This window comes from Syngnathoides biaculeatus, chromosome 16 (genome assembly GCF_019802595.1).
Source record: "Syngnathoides biaculeatus isolate LvHL_M chromosome 16, ASM1980259v1, whole genome shotgun sequence".
In the NCBI taxonomy this organism is placed as follows: domain Eukaryota; kingdom Metazoa; phylum Chordata; class Actinopteri; order Syngnathiformes; family Syngnathidae; genus Syngnathoides; species Syngnathoides biaculeatus.
This window is the reverse complement of record NC_084655.1, coordinates 10605569-10622410: the sequence shown is the minus strand read 5'-3', so window position 1 is coordinate 10622410 and position 16842 is coordinate 10605569. Positions and strand designations below refer to the sequence as shown.

General features: G+C 39.3%; 1 protein-coding gene across 1 annotated transcript; it reads right to left on the bottom strand.

Moving 5' to 3' along the window:
• Nucleotides 1-12726: 12726 nt before the first annotated feature.
• On the bottom strand, nt 12727-16842 carry LOC133514711 (uncharacterized). The gene is made up of 3 exons (XM_061846592.1): nt 16342-16842; nt 13847-13932; nt 12727-13386 (listed from the first exon to the last, which is right to left on the bottom strand). Exons 1-3 carry the CDS (start codon nt 16799-16801, stop codon nt 13288-13290), a joined length of 645 nt encoding a protein of 214 aa, XP_061702576.1. The 5' UTR covers nt 16802-16842; the 3' UTR covers nt 12727-13287.

The window sequence follows — 16842 nt, the reverse complement described above, 5'->3', positions numbered from 1 at the left end:
CACGCTCTGACGAGTCGACCGTGTTTACTTCATAATGATGAAGCTCGTAAATTCTGCTGCAGGAACACAATGTGCTGCAACAACACAGCAGGCAAACTAGACAGGGCTTGGCCTAGTTTGTACGCGCCCTATAAGGTTACCTAATGTGATAACACTCGGTGGCATTTGTGAGCTGCAGCCAATTGTCTGTTATGTCATGCTCTCAAAGTGCCGGTGACAAAAGCAAACTTGAGCAAGGTTTATAGCCAGTTGTGTGTCACTCATTCTTCTCTGTTATATATTTGATGCTTTTTACGGTATCATCATCATCATCTGTTGTGTTTATTGTCTTTCTTGTTGACTGATGTGCAAGATAAGCAAAATCTGACTTGTTCCCAGAACTTTCTTACTCAACGCACACACGAATACAAAAATATTTTGCTATCTCGATATGTTTGGTTTATTTTCTAAAGTGAAAATCATTAAAAACAAGAGTGATGCTAATGTTATTAGACTGAAACACATTTATGTAACATCATAGACACAACGTCAAGCCCCCGCCATACAGAGGACAGATGTATTGGTGCAGCTATAAATAGCCTGTGACTCATTTTGCAAGACTTGGGGTTCCGTTTCATAACAAGGAGAGCGTGTGCGCAGCGTACACAGTGTTCCTATTGCAATTGTGTACAAATTGCAGGTGGTTAGTCAGGTAAATTTTTAAACACACCTCATCCGCACAGCCTGCAACCTCATCACACTTTCAGTGTCGTAGCGCCGTTAGCCCGGGGTGCATGACAGAGGCAAACATTTGGAAGAGGAAGAAAGCGCATATATGCGAGGCAGAAGCCAAAAGCCTCAGACCCGTTTTCCACTCCATGATTCTATTCTTAGCCTTTGAAATACGTCACACTGTTGCCAACGCAACCACTTTTGATCTTTTGGGAAAGGGAGATGGGCTGAGTTACGAAATGTATTCAGAGCAAAAAATGTAAAGTTGCAGGACAACTGGGACATTTGCTTCACCATTTTAAAAATGACTATCCGTATTCTTACAACTGTCAAAACACACAAATCGTACCAAAGGCCTGGAAGTACAGTACGGTCCTGTTAAGAAAAGAACCACACGGTACTTGAAATTCATTTTGTGTTCCATCATTCATAAGAACCCCACATAGCCCTGACAACAATATGAGTAATAGGCCCATTAAAAAAAAATAATAATAAATGAAACAGAAACTGATGGTCATACGTAACAGCAATAGAAAGAAAGCCAATTAGTTTTACACGGTGAAACAGAAACAGAAGTACAGATACTGTACATGTGTAAAAAAAAAAGATCTAATGCTGAGTAACCTGTAGGTCAAAGAGTACATAAGGAAAAATTCATTTTAAAGGTTAATTATATACACTTGGCATGGTGGTTCAGCCGGTAAAGCGTTGACCTCAAAGCTCTGAGGTCCCAGGTTCTATCCCGGCCCCGCCTGTGAAGAGTTTCCATGATCTCCCCGTGCCTGGGTGGTTATCCTCTGGACACTCCGGTTTCCTCCCACATCCCAAAAACAGGCAACATTAATTGGACACTCTAAATTGCCCCCAAGTGTGATTGTGAGTGCGGCTGTTTGTCTCCATGTGCCCTGCGATTAGCTAGAAAGCTGTTCAGGGTGTACCCCGCCTCCTGCCCGTTGACAGCTGGGATAGCCTCCAGCACTCCCCGCGACCGCTGTGAGGATAAGCGGCGAAGAAAAGGGATGGATGGATGGATTATATACATTATATATTATATACATATATACATTAGATTACATATACATTATATACACTTATATACACTTGACAAAGTGAAAACAAAATCTTTGAACACTTAGTGTAGTTCATAGTGTTTGACTTAGGCTGGAAACTAAAGTTATCTTGTATTATCTTAGATTTTTATATACTGTAATACAAACAGTGTGTTTCCATAGATTTGCAAACATTTTGAATTAATAGTAATAATAAAAGCAGCTAAATTATCTGATGATAACAAACGAAAAACACCCCTTGCTTGTTCGTATGTAGTTTTCAGATTAGACCGAATTTTTTAAATGCAAGAGAATTGTGGTTTCGATGCTGGCACAAGACACGTAATCACCAATAAACATTCTTGGACCTGGTGACATAATAAAGTTATTGCAAAAAAAAAAAAAAAAAAAGATGAAAACAGCTTGTGAATTATGTTGAAGATCGTAGGCTCCATTTTCTGAAATGTGAGTAATGAAATATTCAACAATAGCTACTTTGTGACACCTCAAGCTTTGCTGTAACCTCATCCAGAGAAGGCAGTAGATTGGATGGGTAACAGAATCCTTGCATCCATTGTCAATACCGCAAGGCGGACGACACCCTCAACTGCTCGCCAGTCAGTCACGGGCAGCCATTTGCCAAAGTCAGGCAAATGTACCACTACACCGATAATGTATAATAAAGTTGTCAAAAGGTATTTGAGGACAGTGAGGACGTGCAGCATTAAAAGTAGATCCATGGAGGGTGGTAAATGCCTGCCAATAAATAACACTTTTCACTCAGTCATGTGATTCCAACTGATGGATGACCAGCATTGTACGTCTCAGTGTGGAGATTAGTGGCATACATACAGAATAATAAATGTTTTATAATGTGCCAGCCAGCACCGTGACCTCAACTGTAAATGTTTGGCTCAGACGAAGTCTATAATTTGGGAACAAAGGGTTTATTCAGACGAGCACATAATCATCCCCAGTTATGTAAAGCACACTTTTGCCGCTGCATAATGTTCCTAATCAGAGCGCTGGTGCAGATATAGGTGGCACCGTTTCCGTTTGGGGTCATCCCACATAGCACTTGCACACTTCTGAGCACTCAGTTTTAAACAATGCCGATTTCATATCACATCCAGGGACAGATTTGAATAAGGGTGACAGAGACAAATGGATTTTCATTGCAAAGTTGCACCTTATGTGTGTATTTTTGCGGTCGGTTTTGATAGTTAAAATGTTTTTTGCAGTATGTAACTCAGTCTTGTATTACTACTACAACTTGACAAAAATAAAACTTCCCTCTACCATAGATTGCAGAAAGAGAAGAATCATATCTCTTTCAAATGTTTGCTGACTTGAAATTAAGTGATGAATAGAATAATGTATTTCACACCAAGGCAAGTTTAGCACACCTGCCTCACAGTTCTGAATACCTGGGTTCGAATCGCATCTCCAGCCTTCCTGTGTGGAGTTTAAAAGTGCTCGCTTTGGTTCCCTTCCACATTCCCCCCTGTCTCCATATGCCCTGCGATTGGCTGGCAACCAGTTCAGGGTGTACCCTGCCTTCTGCACCTGGGATTGGCTCTGGCATTCCCGCAACCCTTGTGAGGATATGCAGCTCAGAAAACAGATGGATAGATTGATGAATAAGGGGTGCATTATGCACTGCAACCAGTGTCTCAACAAAACAGGAAAATGTCTTCACTTTCTCGAGAACAGCATGATGTAACAGATTTTTCTTTCCACGAGACGTATATCAATTTTTTCATCCGGCGATTCAAGAAGACAGAGACAAAACAGTTTATTTGTTTTTTTTTTTTCCACAATGTCACCTCAGGTCAAATACTGTAATTCCTTGCGGCTGGTACTTGACAGTCGACTCTTTGTCAGTTAAGTCAAAATTCCACAGAGATTTGTCCGACTTTGATGCTTGTAATGTGCTTATCATTTAGGGCATCTTCACTTTTTGTGTAATGCTGCCAGCATTTCTGAATGAATTTTAAAAGAACATATTTATCATCAGTTGGAAAAGTCTTTCTTTGGAATGATTTTCCGAGGTAGGCTGGCACACAATAAAATCAAATGATGGATTTACTATTTGGTTGTTTAAAAAAACAAACAAAAAACCCAAACACATCTACACTTACATAATTAAGACCACGCTATTCAATCTTTAACAAGGAAAACATCATTCACATTTCTTCTTCTTTCTCTTAAAAAAATCCTGGTTTGTTTTGCATTTAAGATCAACGGGCATTTTTGGGGAAGATATATAGTTGCTAAACTCTATAATAATATAATTTCATTATCACAGTATCTCACAGAGTATCACACATTTATTGTTATAACCCTAACTGGTTCTCATTGAGTGTTTTCAATCAACACTATTTATGTTTAATGACACTAATTAGCATCGTATAAATAACGGCTCAGACGTCAGCCAATGGAGCACAAGCACAGAAACATACAGGATGAAGTATTTGCGGGGAAAAATAGTTGGGTACCAAGGTCTCGGTTTCCATTTTTTTCGAGCTCCTGGAATGCCATGACGGAAAAATAACCTCATTCTTTAAAGCTCTAATCTGCAATTTTTTACATCCCCATTTTTTACATCCCCTTAATGGTGGAATTCAACATGACAACAAAGCCTTTGTTACTTTGAGATGTCGTCAGCTAAATACTCGTCCGGCTTCCTCCTCCTCCTCCTTCCAACCCGAAGGCTTTCTCCTTTTCTTTATTCTAAAATACGTCATATCTGCTTGGTAATTTTTGGCCACCACCAAGTCATTCAGCACGGGAATGTATTGGACAGTCACTAATTACAAAAAATTATTAATATTGAAAAATATAGCGAGATGTGTCAGAAGCGGATAGGCTTATTTTGCATTCTGTCATCTAATTGGAGATTGTAGCTTTAATGTGTTTGACAATATGGAGTTATGTAACTGGTATGTCTATTTAATAGTTCAGTGCTGGCCCTTTAAATATATACATTTAATTAAAAGTTGTTTTTTTTTTTTTAGTTGATGAACTGATATCTTTCAGAGGCAACGCTGCCCACCCGTTATGTTTTCAATTCTTCTTGGATTTTTATTTTTAGCATTTTTAAAGAGATGCAAGGTTAATTACAATTACATCATCGCAACAAGAGGAGTCGACAGAGGTTGAAATGCTATCTCCCTCCCCTCTCTTTAAGGGAAATTCCGGTGGTTTGGATGAACAATGTATCCAATAGGTCATGTAAAATGTACTGTATCATGAAAATGTGATGTTAATCCTCTCTCATTTAATGGTGTTTTGAGAAGATATTTATCGACAATTATGAATTTCCAGTGCTGCCGCCATTTTGGTGAGTCACATGACCTATGTGCGCGGATGCGACGTATTACGTGTCGCACCAAAGATCTCAATTGCATGGGACACAATTTTTGCCAGCTTTGATTTCTCAGATTTATCCTCATCTGATGAAGAAATAGCAGTATCGGTTGATTGGGAAGATGGAGGAATACGTCCATACAGATTTTAACCTGTGGCCATGAATAATGTTGAATATTCGGATGGTTCTTTGGACGGAATGAGTCTGACGAGCGAGCTCTGGCCAGCTAGCTCCGAAGAACCACACGTAGGCGCACGTAGGTCATGTGACTCGCCAAAAATGGTGGCGCCCCTGAAAATTCGTAATTGTTGATACAAATCTTCTCAAAATACCATTAAAGGAGAGAGGATTAACATCACATTTCAAGATAAAGTACATATTACATGGATTACGTTGATAAACCAAACAACGGGAATTTCCCTTTAAGGAAAGTTGAGTTGAAAGTTGGAGTTGAAGGTTAAGCCATGTAAGTCTTAAGTAAACATGGCCCTGCACAAAAACCGTGAAACTGCAAATGTCGCCTCCAATCAGATAAGGATCCTTTGATCGCTTCGCTGATAGTCGAATAACTGAAGCAATTGTAAAGGTAATACATCATTCAGAGTAACTGCGTGATTCTACCAGACAGCGAGCGTACATGTGCTTTCAAGACTTTGATGCTGTAATTTTTTTTTTTTTTTTATCGCTATGCCTCTGCCCGGCAAACGGATGTTGGTATGGTTTGGGGCTGTTTTTGTTCTGCCAGAGTTGGGGCCACACGAGGCGAAAGGAAACAGCAGTCGGTGTTGACACAAAATCTTCAGAACATCTTAAATCATCAGCTTCCATTTAACATTATTTCAAGTGTGGTTCTTGTTAATTCTGAACACAGCCTCATGCCAGTCACATCCACACTTGTGCATTTACCCAATATCAACTGTTTTGTTGATTTTCCCTTCTCCTCTCGAAAAGATAGGGGTGTGTAGACTTTCTATGTGCACTGCACACACCCGGAAGTTAGTAGAAGATTGCTTTATATGATTCCAAGGAAACAGATGACAACGCAGAAACCCCAAGGCGATGAGTACCAGCCATTCCTCTATGTAATCGTGCTCGCTGTCTCGGTATTGTTGTTGGACTCTTGCGATCCGATCTCACGGAATGAGACAACCGCAGGAACAAGCCAGAGGGGCGAGACAATAGGAGGGTTTGTTGAGGACAATGAACAATCAAGAAGGCCATTTGAGGTCTGTTTATCCTGTCTTGTGTTCTATCTGCCCACTGTTCATTTATTCATGACTTTTCTGTGACTTAAGATAGTTGCCATTTTGTTCATGACCTTCAGCGGAGGAAGGACAGCTGACATTCCTCACAGGGGAAATTTTTGGTCCAAGTCCAATGACCAATCACGTCGCCTTCATTTGATTGAAGCTGTGTTTTACAGTATCTTGGCCATGTCCGTGTTTCGATGTGTTTAGTCCTGACTATAGAAAGCAAAGTGGGAGGCAAGGATGAGTCATCCCTCATCTGGGTTTTGAGCTTCTGGTGCCGGTGCTGGTACTGGTGCAGAGGTGAGTCAGGTTCCATATCTCGCAGTGACGTCACTGCTCTCTCGCTCACACACAAAGCTTTTTGGTATTTGCGCATGGGGAGCGCTGGGATGTTTACTGACAACAATCTGTGGAGTACATTATCCCTACAAAATATTGAAAAAAAAAACATTACAACAAAGCACAATGTTCATGTAACTTCAGAAAAGTATTTTCTAAATGTCCATCCATTTTCAGTACTGTTCAGCATCATGGCAGGGACTGGAAACATTTTCAGATGACTAAAGTATACAGACAAAGTATGGCAATATTTTAGAGTTAGCTGCATGGTAAACAAGAATTGTGTGTTTGTTATATTTCTTATACATTATTTTATTCATATATCCCACTTGGAGCACTCGGACATCTGAACCTTCAATTTCAATTTTTATTTTCCTTCTTTCATGTTATTGCTTTGAATGTAAACTTACTTCTTTTAGTAATACTATAGGCACAAGTTTGATGTCTTATAACGTTGCACTGTAGCACTTTGCGGTCATGTGTTTGATGGAAAAAACTTCATAAATACATTTATTTTATATAAATTCTATCTCTTTCTATCCCTCTCCTGTGTAATGGTGTTTATTCTCATATACAGAGGACTGAATATCCAAATTATGATATTGAGTGGGTTTGAACAATACTGTAATTAATGTTCAAAAATGTTTAACATGAATTGACTTGAATGTCTGTCTTTAATTAATATAGTGTACAGCACAGGTGTCAAACTCAAGGCCTGGGGGCCACATCCAGCCCACCACAAGATTTTATGTGGCCCGCAAAGCCAAATCTACAGATTCAATTTCGATAATTTTGTAAAAATCAGTACCAAAATTTCAAATTGTCATCTATCATAAATGATATTACAGAGGGATATTACAAGAATTTTTGTGTTACCAAACATGAATAGTTGATAAAAACATTACCCTTGATTTCTAATTCCAAAAGTAGTTAAAAATTGATAATGTAAATATGATGAGACGATTCAATATTTTTGTTTCACGGTCATCATGACCATCTGAGGGAAACCAGAACTACAATGTGGCTCATGAGAAAAATGAGTTTGACACCCCTGGTGTACAGTATCCATTCATTTTCTTCAGTACTTGTTCTCTTTAGGGTTGGATTTGAGAGGTGGGATGTACCGGAACTGCTCACCAATCCCAGGGCAAAAAATACAAAAATAAACATTCACACATATTGTTTTAGTGATTTCAATTAATCCAACATTCACGTTTTTCAATTATCCAAGGAAACCAGCGTACCTGGAGAGAAAGTGTGAAAGCACGGGAAACACACGTAAATGTCAAACAGTAAGGCCCGAACAGGATACACAAGCATGTATATTTTTCTTCAAAAATATTTCCTTCCTGTACATCAAGCACAGGAGTATGTGCCTCTGACAAAGGAAGAGCTTTAGAAAGGTCCAAATTCTGGTTGAGGTGACACAATCGCAGCTGAAATCTGTTTGAAACCAAATGATGGTACAAACAGGAAAGGTCAAATGTGTGATTTACAAAAATAATGTAGTCAAGTCAAACTGATGCAGTGGGCCATGAACAAAGAAGTCCAACTCAATAACCAAACACAGCCCATATACAAATCAGACCCACAATCTGATTAAAAAAAAAAAAAATCATGTCTATGTTAGCGTGTTCTTGTTCTGTTCCGTTCCTTTTTTTTCTTCTTAAGGCAAACTCGCCTTGTCATTCTATGATTGACTCAGTTGGACAAAGTTTGAGGAAGGCACCACCCACGCTGTTGCACAAAATGTTACAGATGTTCCCTCAAGCAATGTACACGATGGCCTGTTCTTATTTCATCAAGTAAGTGACTCATCATTAGATAATTTACAAAGGTTACATAACAGTACTGTACTTTCCCAGCTCCGTTTCCGGTGTCTTACTCCGTATTGCATAAGTTATCTTCATCGTCAGTATGGAGTAACGTTAAACATTTTGTTATCTGGATATGCCTGTGCCAATCAGTGCTTCCATTGTTTGATTCCCCATCAGAAACAAAATGACATTAGTAATAAACTTTTTGTAATGAATACATATGTTTATCAAAACGCGGCTGTGTTTCTAGTAGGACTACTAATACAAAACGGTACCGCAGTTTTCATTATGTCCAAAACGGTGGCGTCAGCTAGTAATCAAGGTCATACTGCCCCCTAACGGAAAACAATTGAAGTGCTCACATCACACGTGTCGAATATGTACAATTCAGTACTGTATAACGCCACAATTATTTGAAAGAATACAAAATATAAAGCAGAATAATATGTTAACATTCATAATTACTTGCTCTTGTTTAATACTACTGCTACTACTACTAATAACAGCAATAATGATACTTTTTAAACAGGCATCCCTCCTAAAAATATTCCAATGAATTTCTATAGAAATCTATAGAATTCGTCCTGAACAACTTGATCCCTACAACTTTGGCTGGGACTTTCTATAGAATTTCTGCAGAACAAAATGTTTCTGTGGTAACTCTAGAGAAAGGTTTGAAGAACAAACATTGGCATAGTGCTTGATCTCAAATTTCTATAGAATTTGTACAGAACAACTTGTTCTACAGAACTCCGGTTGTGACTTTCTATAGAACAAAATGTTTCTATAGAAATTCTATAGAAAGGTTTGAAGAACAAAAAGTGGCACAGTGCTTAATCTCAAATTTCTTTGTAATTTGTACAGAAAATAATTTCTGTAGAAGAATTTTCAAGCAACTTCAGAGTTAATACACTTGCTGAAGTTGTATAATAAAATGTATCAAGTATTTGTTTCAATATATAAATACTGTCATGACTTTGGAGACTTCAAAATAGGGCAAGTCCATCATGTAAGACAAGCCACTATTATAAAGACTACATCTTGAAAAATCAGAAAGCAGCTGTCAATGTGTTGAAGAGGGCACTACGTTCACAAACTGTCAACCAATGGATCTTTCTGACCTGTCAGTCACTCATACAATAATAGCCAATCAGATAGCCACATTGTCTTAACCCCTGGCTTGACACGTCCCTCTCGCCGTATTGTCCCACAAGCAATGCTGGTTGTCAGTCGCGTGCACTTTGAAAAGTTAATGTTGGGAAGAAAATGGTCCTCAGATGCGCTTGGGGAATGTGCAATTCTGATGAAAGATATCCTGCTAGGTTACAAGGGGGCCGCTTGATTCATTTTCCAAAGCCTAAAACACAGTTGACGAAGTGTCTACGATGAATTAAGGCTTGCGGAAGACCGCACATACAACTAAATGTGGACAATATCAAAAAACACTTGGCTGTATGTTTGAAGATAAGTGAGGGAGAAGTATCTTCTCAGAGTTTGATTCAATTATTATCAGTGCTTTATACATTGCAGGAGTAAGGAAGCGTATTACTGCCACACCAAAAAAAAAAAAAAGTGGCGTTTCACATAATAATGTGAATCGCTTCACATAATTAAATAATAATTACCCAATCTTAGAAGAGTTTTATGAGTATATATGTGTATGTGTATGAGTACATATCAGAACTGTCAGAGTTACTTGCTGCCATTTAGTAATAACAATTATTATCATGATGAAAAGCAACTGTATATACACTTTTATTTTACTTCAAATCCACAGACTTAACCAATTTAAAGTTGTATTATCTTTACTCCAGGATCCTTCAACTGTTTCCTTTTATGGTAAATTGTCTTTGAGATTGTAATTGTATCGTAAGCGTTTTTGTTTGTCCATTTGTTTATTTTTGCCTAATCATTGACCCTAAAATTAAAACGTATTAATTCATAATTGTCACGACCCATCGGTATGGAGGAGGACCCAAATGTAGGACTCGGGAGACCCAAAGGCAGTTTGTGAAAATTTTTTATTCGGGCCAAAGTCGGGGATCAGGCAGACATTCAAGTGGAGCAGCGGTAGTTAGGACGTTGGGCGCAGAGAGCAGGTCCATGGACAGGCAGGGGTCGGTACACGGGAGATCGATCAGAGAAGGCAGGACTATCAAAGACGTCAAGCTTACGGGGTCAGTCGGAGGACAGGCGGAGGTCGGTATACCAGCGTTCACAATCAAGAATACGGGAGTGCAGGAACGGGGCATGAGTTGTGACGATCTGGCGAAGACCAGTCGTCCCCTGGGTCCTATAAATACAGGGGTTAATCAACGAGGATGAGGCGCCTCCTAATCAGCGCCGGTGTGCTGAGACCCGCCCAGCCAGGGCTGGACTGGCAGGACCATGACAATAATGTGTTACATTTAGGGGGATTTTAACATAGAAATACACTTACACATTTGCTGTGCCAAATAAATAGGAATTAAAAAAATCGATAGTATATAAGTTATAGTATATAACTTCTTACTGGCTCAAGAAAGTGGCAATGTACTGTAAAGATGCTCTGTTATGAGATTTTCAGAGAAAAAAAAAAATCATCATTTTCATCATTACACTTTTCCAAGTTCACTATTTCCTCAATGTTATTTGTGGCGCTTGTTGTTCTTCCAGCATCACTTAAAGTCAAAATATGGACCTCATCAAATGATCAACCACCACCACAAGTTTCAGATCTTTCTTCCACAAAATCAGGCTGGCTGCCAGCTCTCTGCACTGCGGCCAGTTTGTGCCGGGACAACTAAAAGTCTTGGCATACTCATGTGTAGTCAGATGGCGCTTGATGAGCTAACTTCTGTCTTTAGAGATTAGGAAATAAACTGCAACAGGACAAAGCAAGAAAGGGTCAATTAGCAAAGGTTTGATCTGACTCCACTGGAGACTACAAAAAAGGGGATGGGGATGTTGGGTTTAATTCATAACTAATCAGACACCATGTTACTTTATCTTTGTGTCTTGTTTCAATGGATTTTGCCCTCCATGATGAGGTATCTTTTTTTTTTTTTTTTTTAATTGCGTCTGAAAATGTTGGCCCCAAAATCCATCTTGAAATGTGAGCACTAGAAAATCAATTACATCCTTTGAGGCATTCAAAAGATAAAGAAAAACTATCTTCCATTCCATGGCATTGTTTGGTTTTCATTGTTTGGATCCCGGCCCTCCCTGTGTGGATATTGCATGTTCTCCCCGTGCCTGTGTGGGGTTTTTCCGGGGACTCCGGTTTCCTCCCACGTCCTCAAAACATGCAATATTAATTGGACACTCTAAAGTGCACCTAGGTGTGATTGTGAGAGCAACTGTTGTCTGTTACCATGTGCCCTGTGATTGGCTGGCAACCAGTTCAGGTTGTGCCCGTTGACAGCTGGGATAGGCTCCGGCACTCCCACGACCCTCGTGAGAATAAGCAGCAAAGTAAAGCAAAAAAAAAAAAAAAGGATGAATGGTGGATGGATGAAATGAGTGAATGGTCCCAGAAGCAGCCCTTATGTTTTCATCCGTGTCACTGACCAACGGTGCGGGGGCGGACCCAAATGCAGGACTCCGAGACGAAGTCATGGTGTTGAGCATAGTTTTATTCCAAAGCCAGGTTATACACGGTGTTGCAGTCCGATAAGGCAGAGGCACAAAAATGCTAGGGAACAGTAGCGGACTAACCCAGGATGCAGTGAAACATACTCAATGAACTGTAAAATGCAAGTGACAAAAACTAAAAACTCCAACTTAAATGTCTGTCTAATTACAGTCCGAAAGTGAAACAGTTGTGACAGGTGTCAGAGGTAGGACCCTCCAGAGCTGTGATCTGGCCACGCCCCTCTTGGCAGTGGCAAGACTTTGCTCATGACAATCTGTCTCCTATAGGTGGCGCACCAGCCTCTTTTTAAAGGTCTCATTTTACCAAAACAACTTTTTCTAGTAATTTGTCGTGCTAACCTATATCACGAGTGAAAATCTCCACCTACATTTTTTGTTCCGAGAAAAATGTGTACTCTCACAAGGATGTCATCTACACGGAAGCAACCAATCAGAGAAAAGTGAACAATTTTAGCCAAACTATGGACAAAGCAGAAGAAACAGAAGTAGCTGTCAGAGGGGCCTTTTTTGGACAATTATATATATATTATAATAAAAAAAAATGAAATTAACTTTTTTTTATGCTGAGTCCATGTTAGAAAGTCGCTCTATGGTACAATAAGTAGTTTGAGATTTATGTATGTTAAACACCAAAGTATTTAGGTACAATTACGTCAAAATAAACAAAACTTTTATTTAGAAAATGACTTGCGTATTAATTTTGAGCTTGGTTAAAAACCCATGCAAATACTGTATTTGTTCCTTTCCCTAGTACTTTTCAGAAGCATTTTTTTGTGATTTGTATTTGTTATTTCATTAAAATACAGATTTTCTACAATTTTCTTAGTCTGCTTTGGGGTTTGAACACTCATAAGTCATCACAAAATTAGTTTCATGTGATTGGATTCATTCACGTAATGCAATGGTGAACTAGTAAACTGTGACCAAAAAAAAATTAAATAATATGAAGATCCACAACTGTGCATTGGTATTTAATAGGACTAGAGTTGATTAATACAAAACGTATGAAACAGGTCTAGAACAGCATTATTTAATTCGGAACTAACTACAAATACTAATGATGTCACCCTTTGATTTTTTTTTAACATTATTTGATCTGTTCGGAGGATTGTCAAGTGTCAGTCCTTCTCTGGTGCCGGCTGCCCATTGATCCGACCAAACTCCCAGCGTTGCCACAGAAGAGACCGCTGACTTCCTGGTTTGTGCAAACTCGGCCCCTGCGGTGATGATTCAAGTGAGATAAATTACTTTCCTCCTTTTTTTTTTTTTTTTAAATCAACATCAGAACTGAAGCGCAACATCAAAGCGACATGAATTTCAGAGAGCATCGGGAAAACAAATAGAATGAACTAATCCTTAAAGTCTTCTGTTAGCGTCGACCTTGCAGGAAAACAAACTAATCCAGTCACATAGTGTTTGTAACCATTGCGGTTTTTGTTATCAGCTCTTTGCAAACAAAAGACAACGATGACTTTTGGCCTTGTATATGCCCATACAATAACAAAATTGTTCTTTTCTTTTTAGTCATATTGCAAATGATAATCCAATCATCTTTTTTCCCCCTCAGTTCTTATTTAGAGCGATGCAAATTTAACAGGGCAAGGACACGTTCTTTGAAAAACAAATACACAAAATGTCCACGAAAATGTGGAACACATTCCCTGTGATTGAGAGTACCTGAGTCTGTTCAGATTTAAGATGCTCTTTCTTGCATGGAGGTGGCCAAACTCGCTCCAGTTTACCTCGAGACTGTTGCTTTACACCTTAAGACAAGGGAAAATCATGGAAAGAATATCGTATTTCAGGTTTGACTTTTTCTTTGAATTTGCAGCTCATGTTTTCAAGATAATGTTGCAAACATTTCTTTCAAGTAAATGAATCAAGCTCCTCGGTTGTGCTGCGATATGTTTTCAGTGACCTTACAAAGTGCAAATCTGGTGAATTTGTCGCAGCAGATTTGTGTTCCTTTTATGCAGAGCAAAGAATGACAGTTTTTTCTTGCCACCCCACCATCACTAACCAAGTACTCACTGTAATAAATGGAAACCACTCCACTCCCTGAGAAGGGTTGCGTCAGGAAGGGCATCCGGCATAAAAATTGTGCCAAACAAATATGTGCGTTCATCTGAGATGACACGCTGTGGCGACCCCGAAAGGGACAAGCCGAAAGAAACTGCTGCTGCTGCTGCAAATCTTTAAACTATTACAAGATCATTTTAAAAGTATGACATGTTTCAGAAAGTCTTTAATATGCTGGGTTGTTTTTAAACACCGACTTGACTCAAGTATTGTTTCTTTCCCTAAAACTAGAAAATCTTGCTCTCTCTCCCTCTGCTCTTGCGTTTGCAATTAGCGCAGGAGCACGTCCAAATCCAAAGCAAAAAAAGTGTAACTATGAGGAATAAAGTGAGGACGACATTTCATGTTTGTTAATGATATAAAGGGCAGCGTACGGTTTTAGTAGTCACATGGCTTTAGCGTGACGTGGGACTCGCTTGGGCATTTTAACCTTAAATCGACCCACACATTGTTAGCAATTTGAGAAGCTAAAAATACCAACAACACGCTCCCAGACTGGCTGCACAGCACAGTACTATTGTGTCTCTCGGCTCTCCTGCTGGGCACTAACGCAACAGCAACAGACTGAAATCTTGCATATGAACTCGAAAAAGCCTCATTAAAGTCTTCTCAGAACAATGTGTCCCGATTTAAACACAGCAAAACAAATACTGTATTGTAACACATAACAAATCTAGATATCTTCTTTCCTTTTGGCCTGCTAGAGTTTCATTGTCTAACTGCTTGTGACAGGGTCAACGCTAGTGGCTGATCCTGTTCCCTGAATAACACGCTGTGTTGGTAACAGAGAAGGTCATGCGTCTTTGTGCCAGACTGGATAAGAAGGTCAGGGTGTGTTAAGAAATGAGGATCAAACTGCCACTTAGAGGCATATAATGCATCTTCCACAATCGTCACATCTGCCTCGATCCAAAAATTCATCTTGGCCAGTTGCCACCACTGTCAAAAAGTCAAAACGAGAAGCTCATGGCTCCAAAACAGCAGACTTTAGCGGACATATATGTAACATAGAAGTTTGAAGATTTTGCTGAGTATCAGATGTGATTGTGTCTACCCTGTACTGCTCACAAACTACTGTACCTGTGGCTTTATATGACAATAATAATGTACAAGCCAGCCTCATATCATGCACATACTATACAGTGAATAAAGTGAGTGTTCATATTCTGTAGTTGGCTATCATAAGTTATTCCAATGTATTATTTGATACATGTCGTCCAGAAGAATTCATATGGTTATAACCCCTTTATAGTTAGCTGAACGTTTTTTTCCCCCAGATAAAAAGACCGGGCTTTCATCGGGGTTCACAAGTTCCAAGTTCAGATGGTCAAGATTAACAGGTTCCAGTGTTATTATTCTATTTGATGACATGATGACTTTTAACCCACTTTTTTCATTAGTTGTGGAATCATTTTACTGGATACATGCATTTTTGTTTTTGTTCAATGAGTCATTGTTTAGGAGAAAATATAAGAAGGCCTCATCCCCCAAGGGTCAGTCACTTTCCTCTTAAATTAGAATGTTTTGCAAAATTTGTCATGGAACCGCACAGCTAGGGCTGGACCGGCAGGACCATGACAAAATTCCACATCATGTTAAAGAGCAGCATACTTGTAGGTGCCGATGATTGTTTTTCAAGAATTATTTTGTTTTAATCAATTATCATTATTTAGTCATTGCGAAATCTCACATTCAGGTACAGGAAACAGGTAAGACTTCTTTGTTTGTTTGGAGGCCTATGCGATTTTAAGTGTGTGCATGAATTATTAAGAGTTCTACTTTTTACATACACCTTTACATACAGAGCTTAAAACGGCCACAATGATGGCCTTTCAATTAGTTATACGTTTTTCTGTTGCACCATTGCACATCAATTATTATTTAGTAAGAAGTAACCAGTCAGCGATGGTACTGAAAACATTCATTCTATTAATTTGAGTATGAATGTTATGTTACGGTATCCTTATGTATTACCATTTCACAAACATACATGATATGCAATCACGTAAGTCATCGTCATATCCAACCATATGAGGGAAACCTCAAATCCAATCTATGAAAATAATTTTGACACCACTGCACTACAATCTCACCTGTTGTGACAGTTGGTGTGTATGGCAGCTTGTCCACCTCCTCTGTACTTTGTCGGTTCTCTCTGTAGAGATCGCGTCTTTGTCTCCGAAACTCGTCTTCTCTTGCTTTTGCTTCACAGATCTCCTTCTCAACCTCTGGCTTGAGAGCCAAAGCCGGACGCAACTTGAAGAAAGGATTTTGTTCAAGCATAGGAGCTTCCTGTTTGACCTTGTCCGTCGCTACTGAGTTGCCATTTTCTTCCAAGTGTGTGGAGACATCAGAGTTTATGGAATCTGAACTTTTGTAAAAACACACATTTTTGTCCTGTTTTGGGTACGGAAATAATCGCGCCCGATCTCGACATCCCCCACTTGGAATCTTCGTGTGTAGGTTTTCGGAACTTTTCACCTTCTGCGAGGTTGAAAACATGTCCAGACTACGTGTGCGTTCCAGCACCGTGGGATAAAATTGATCTGTCATAGATGTAGAAAGGGGTTTCCTTAATCTGGTCGGGCCCTGTG

Bases quoted from the DNA above. Each gene is read 5' to 3' on its own strand.
- LOC133514711 (XM_061846592.1), bottom strand. From the start codon at position 16,801: ATGACAGATCAATTTTATCCCACGGTGCTGGAACGCACACGTAGTCTG. The intron at 13,933-16,341 runs GTGAGATTGTAG...CCTTGTCTTAAG, and splicing joins CACACCAACTGTCACAACAG to GTGTAAAGCAACAGTCTCGA. The intron at 13,387-13,846 runs GTACTCTCAATC...TCATCACCGCAG, and splicing joins TTAAATCTGAACAGACTCAG to GGGCCGAGTTTGCACAAACC.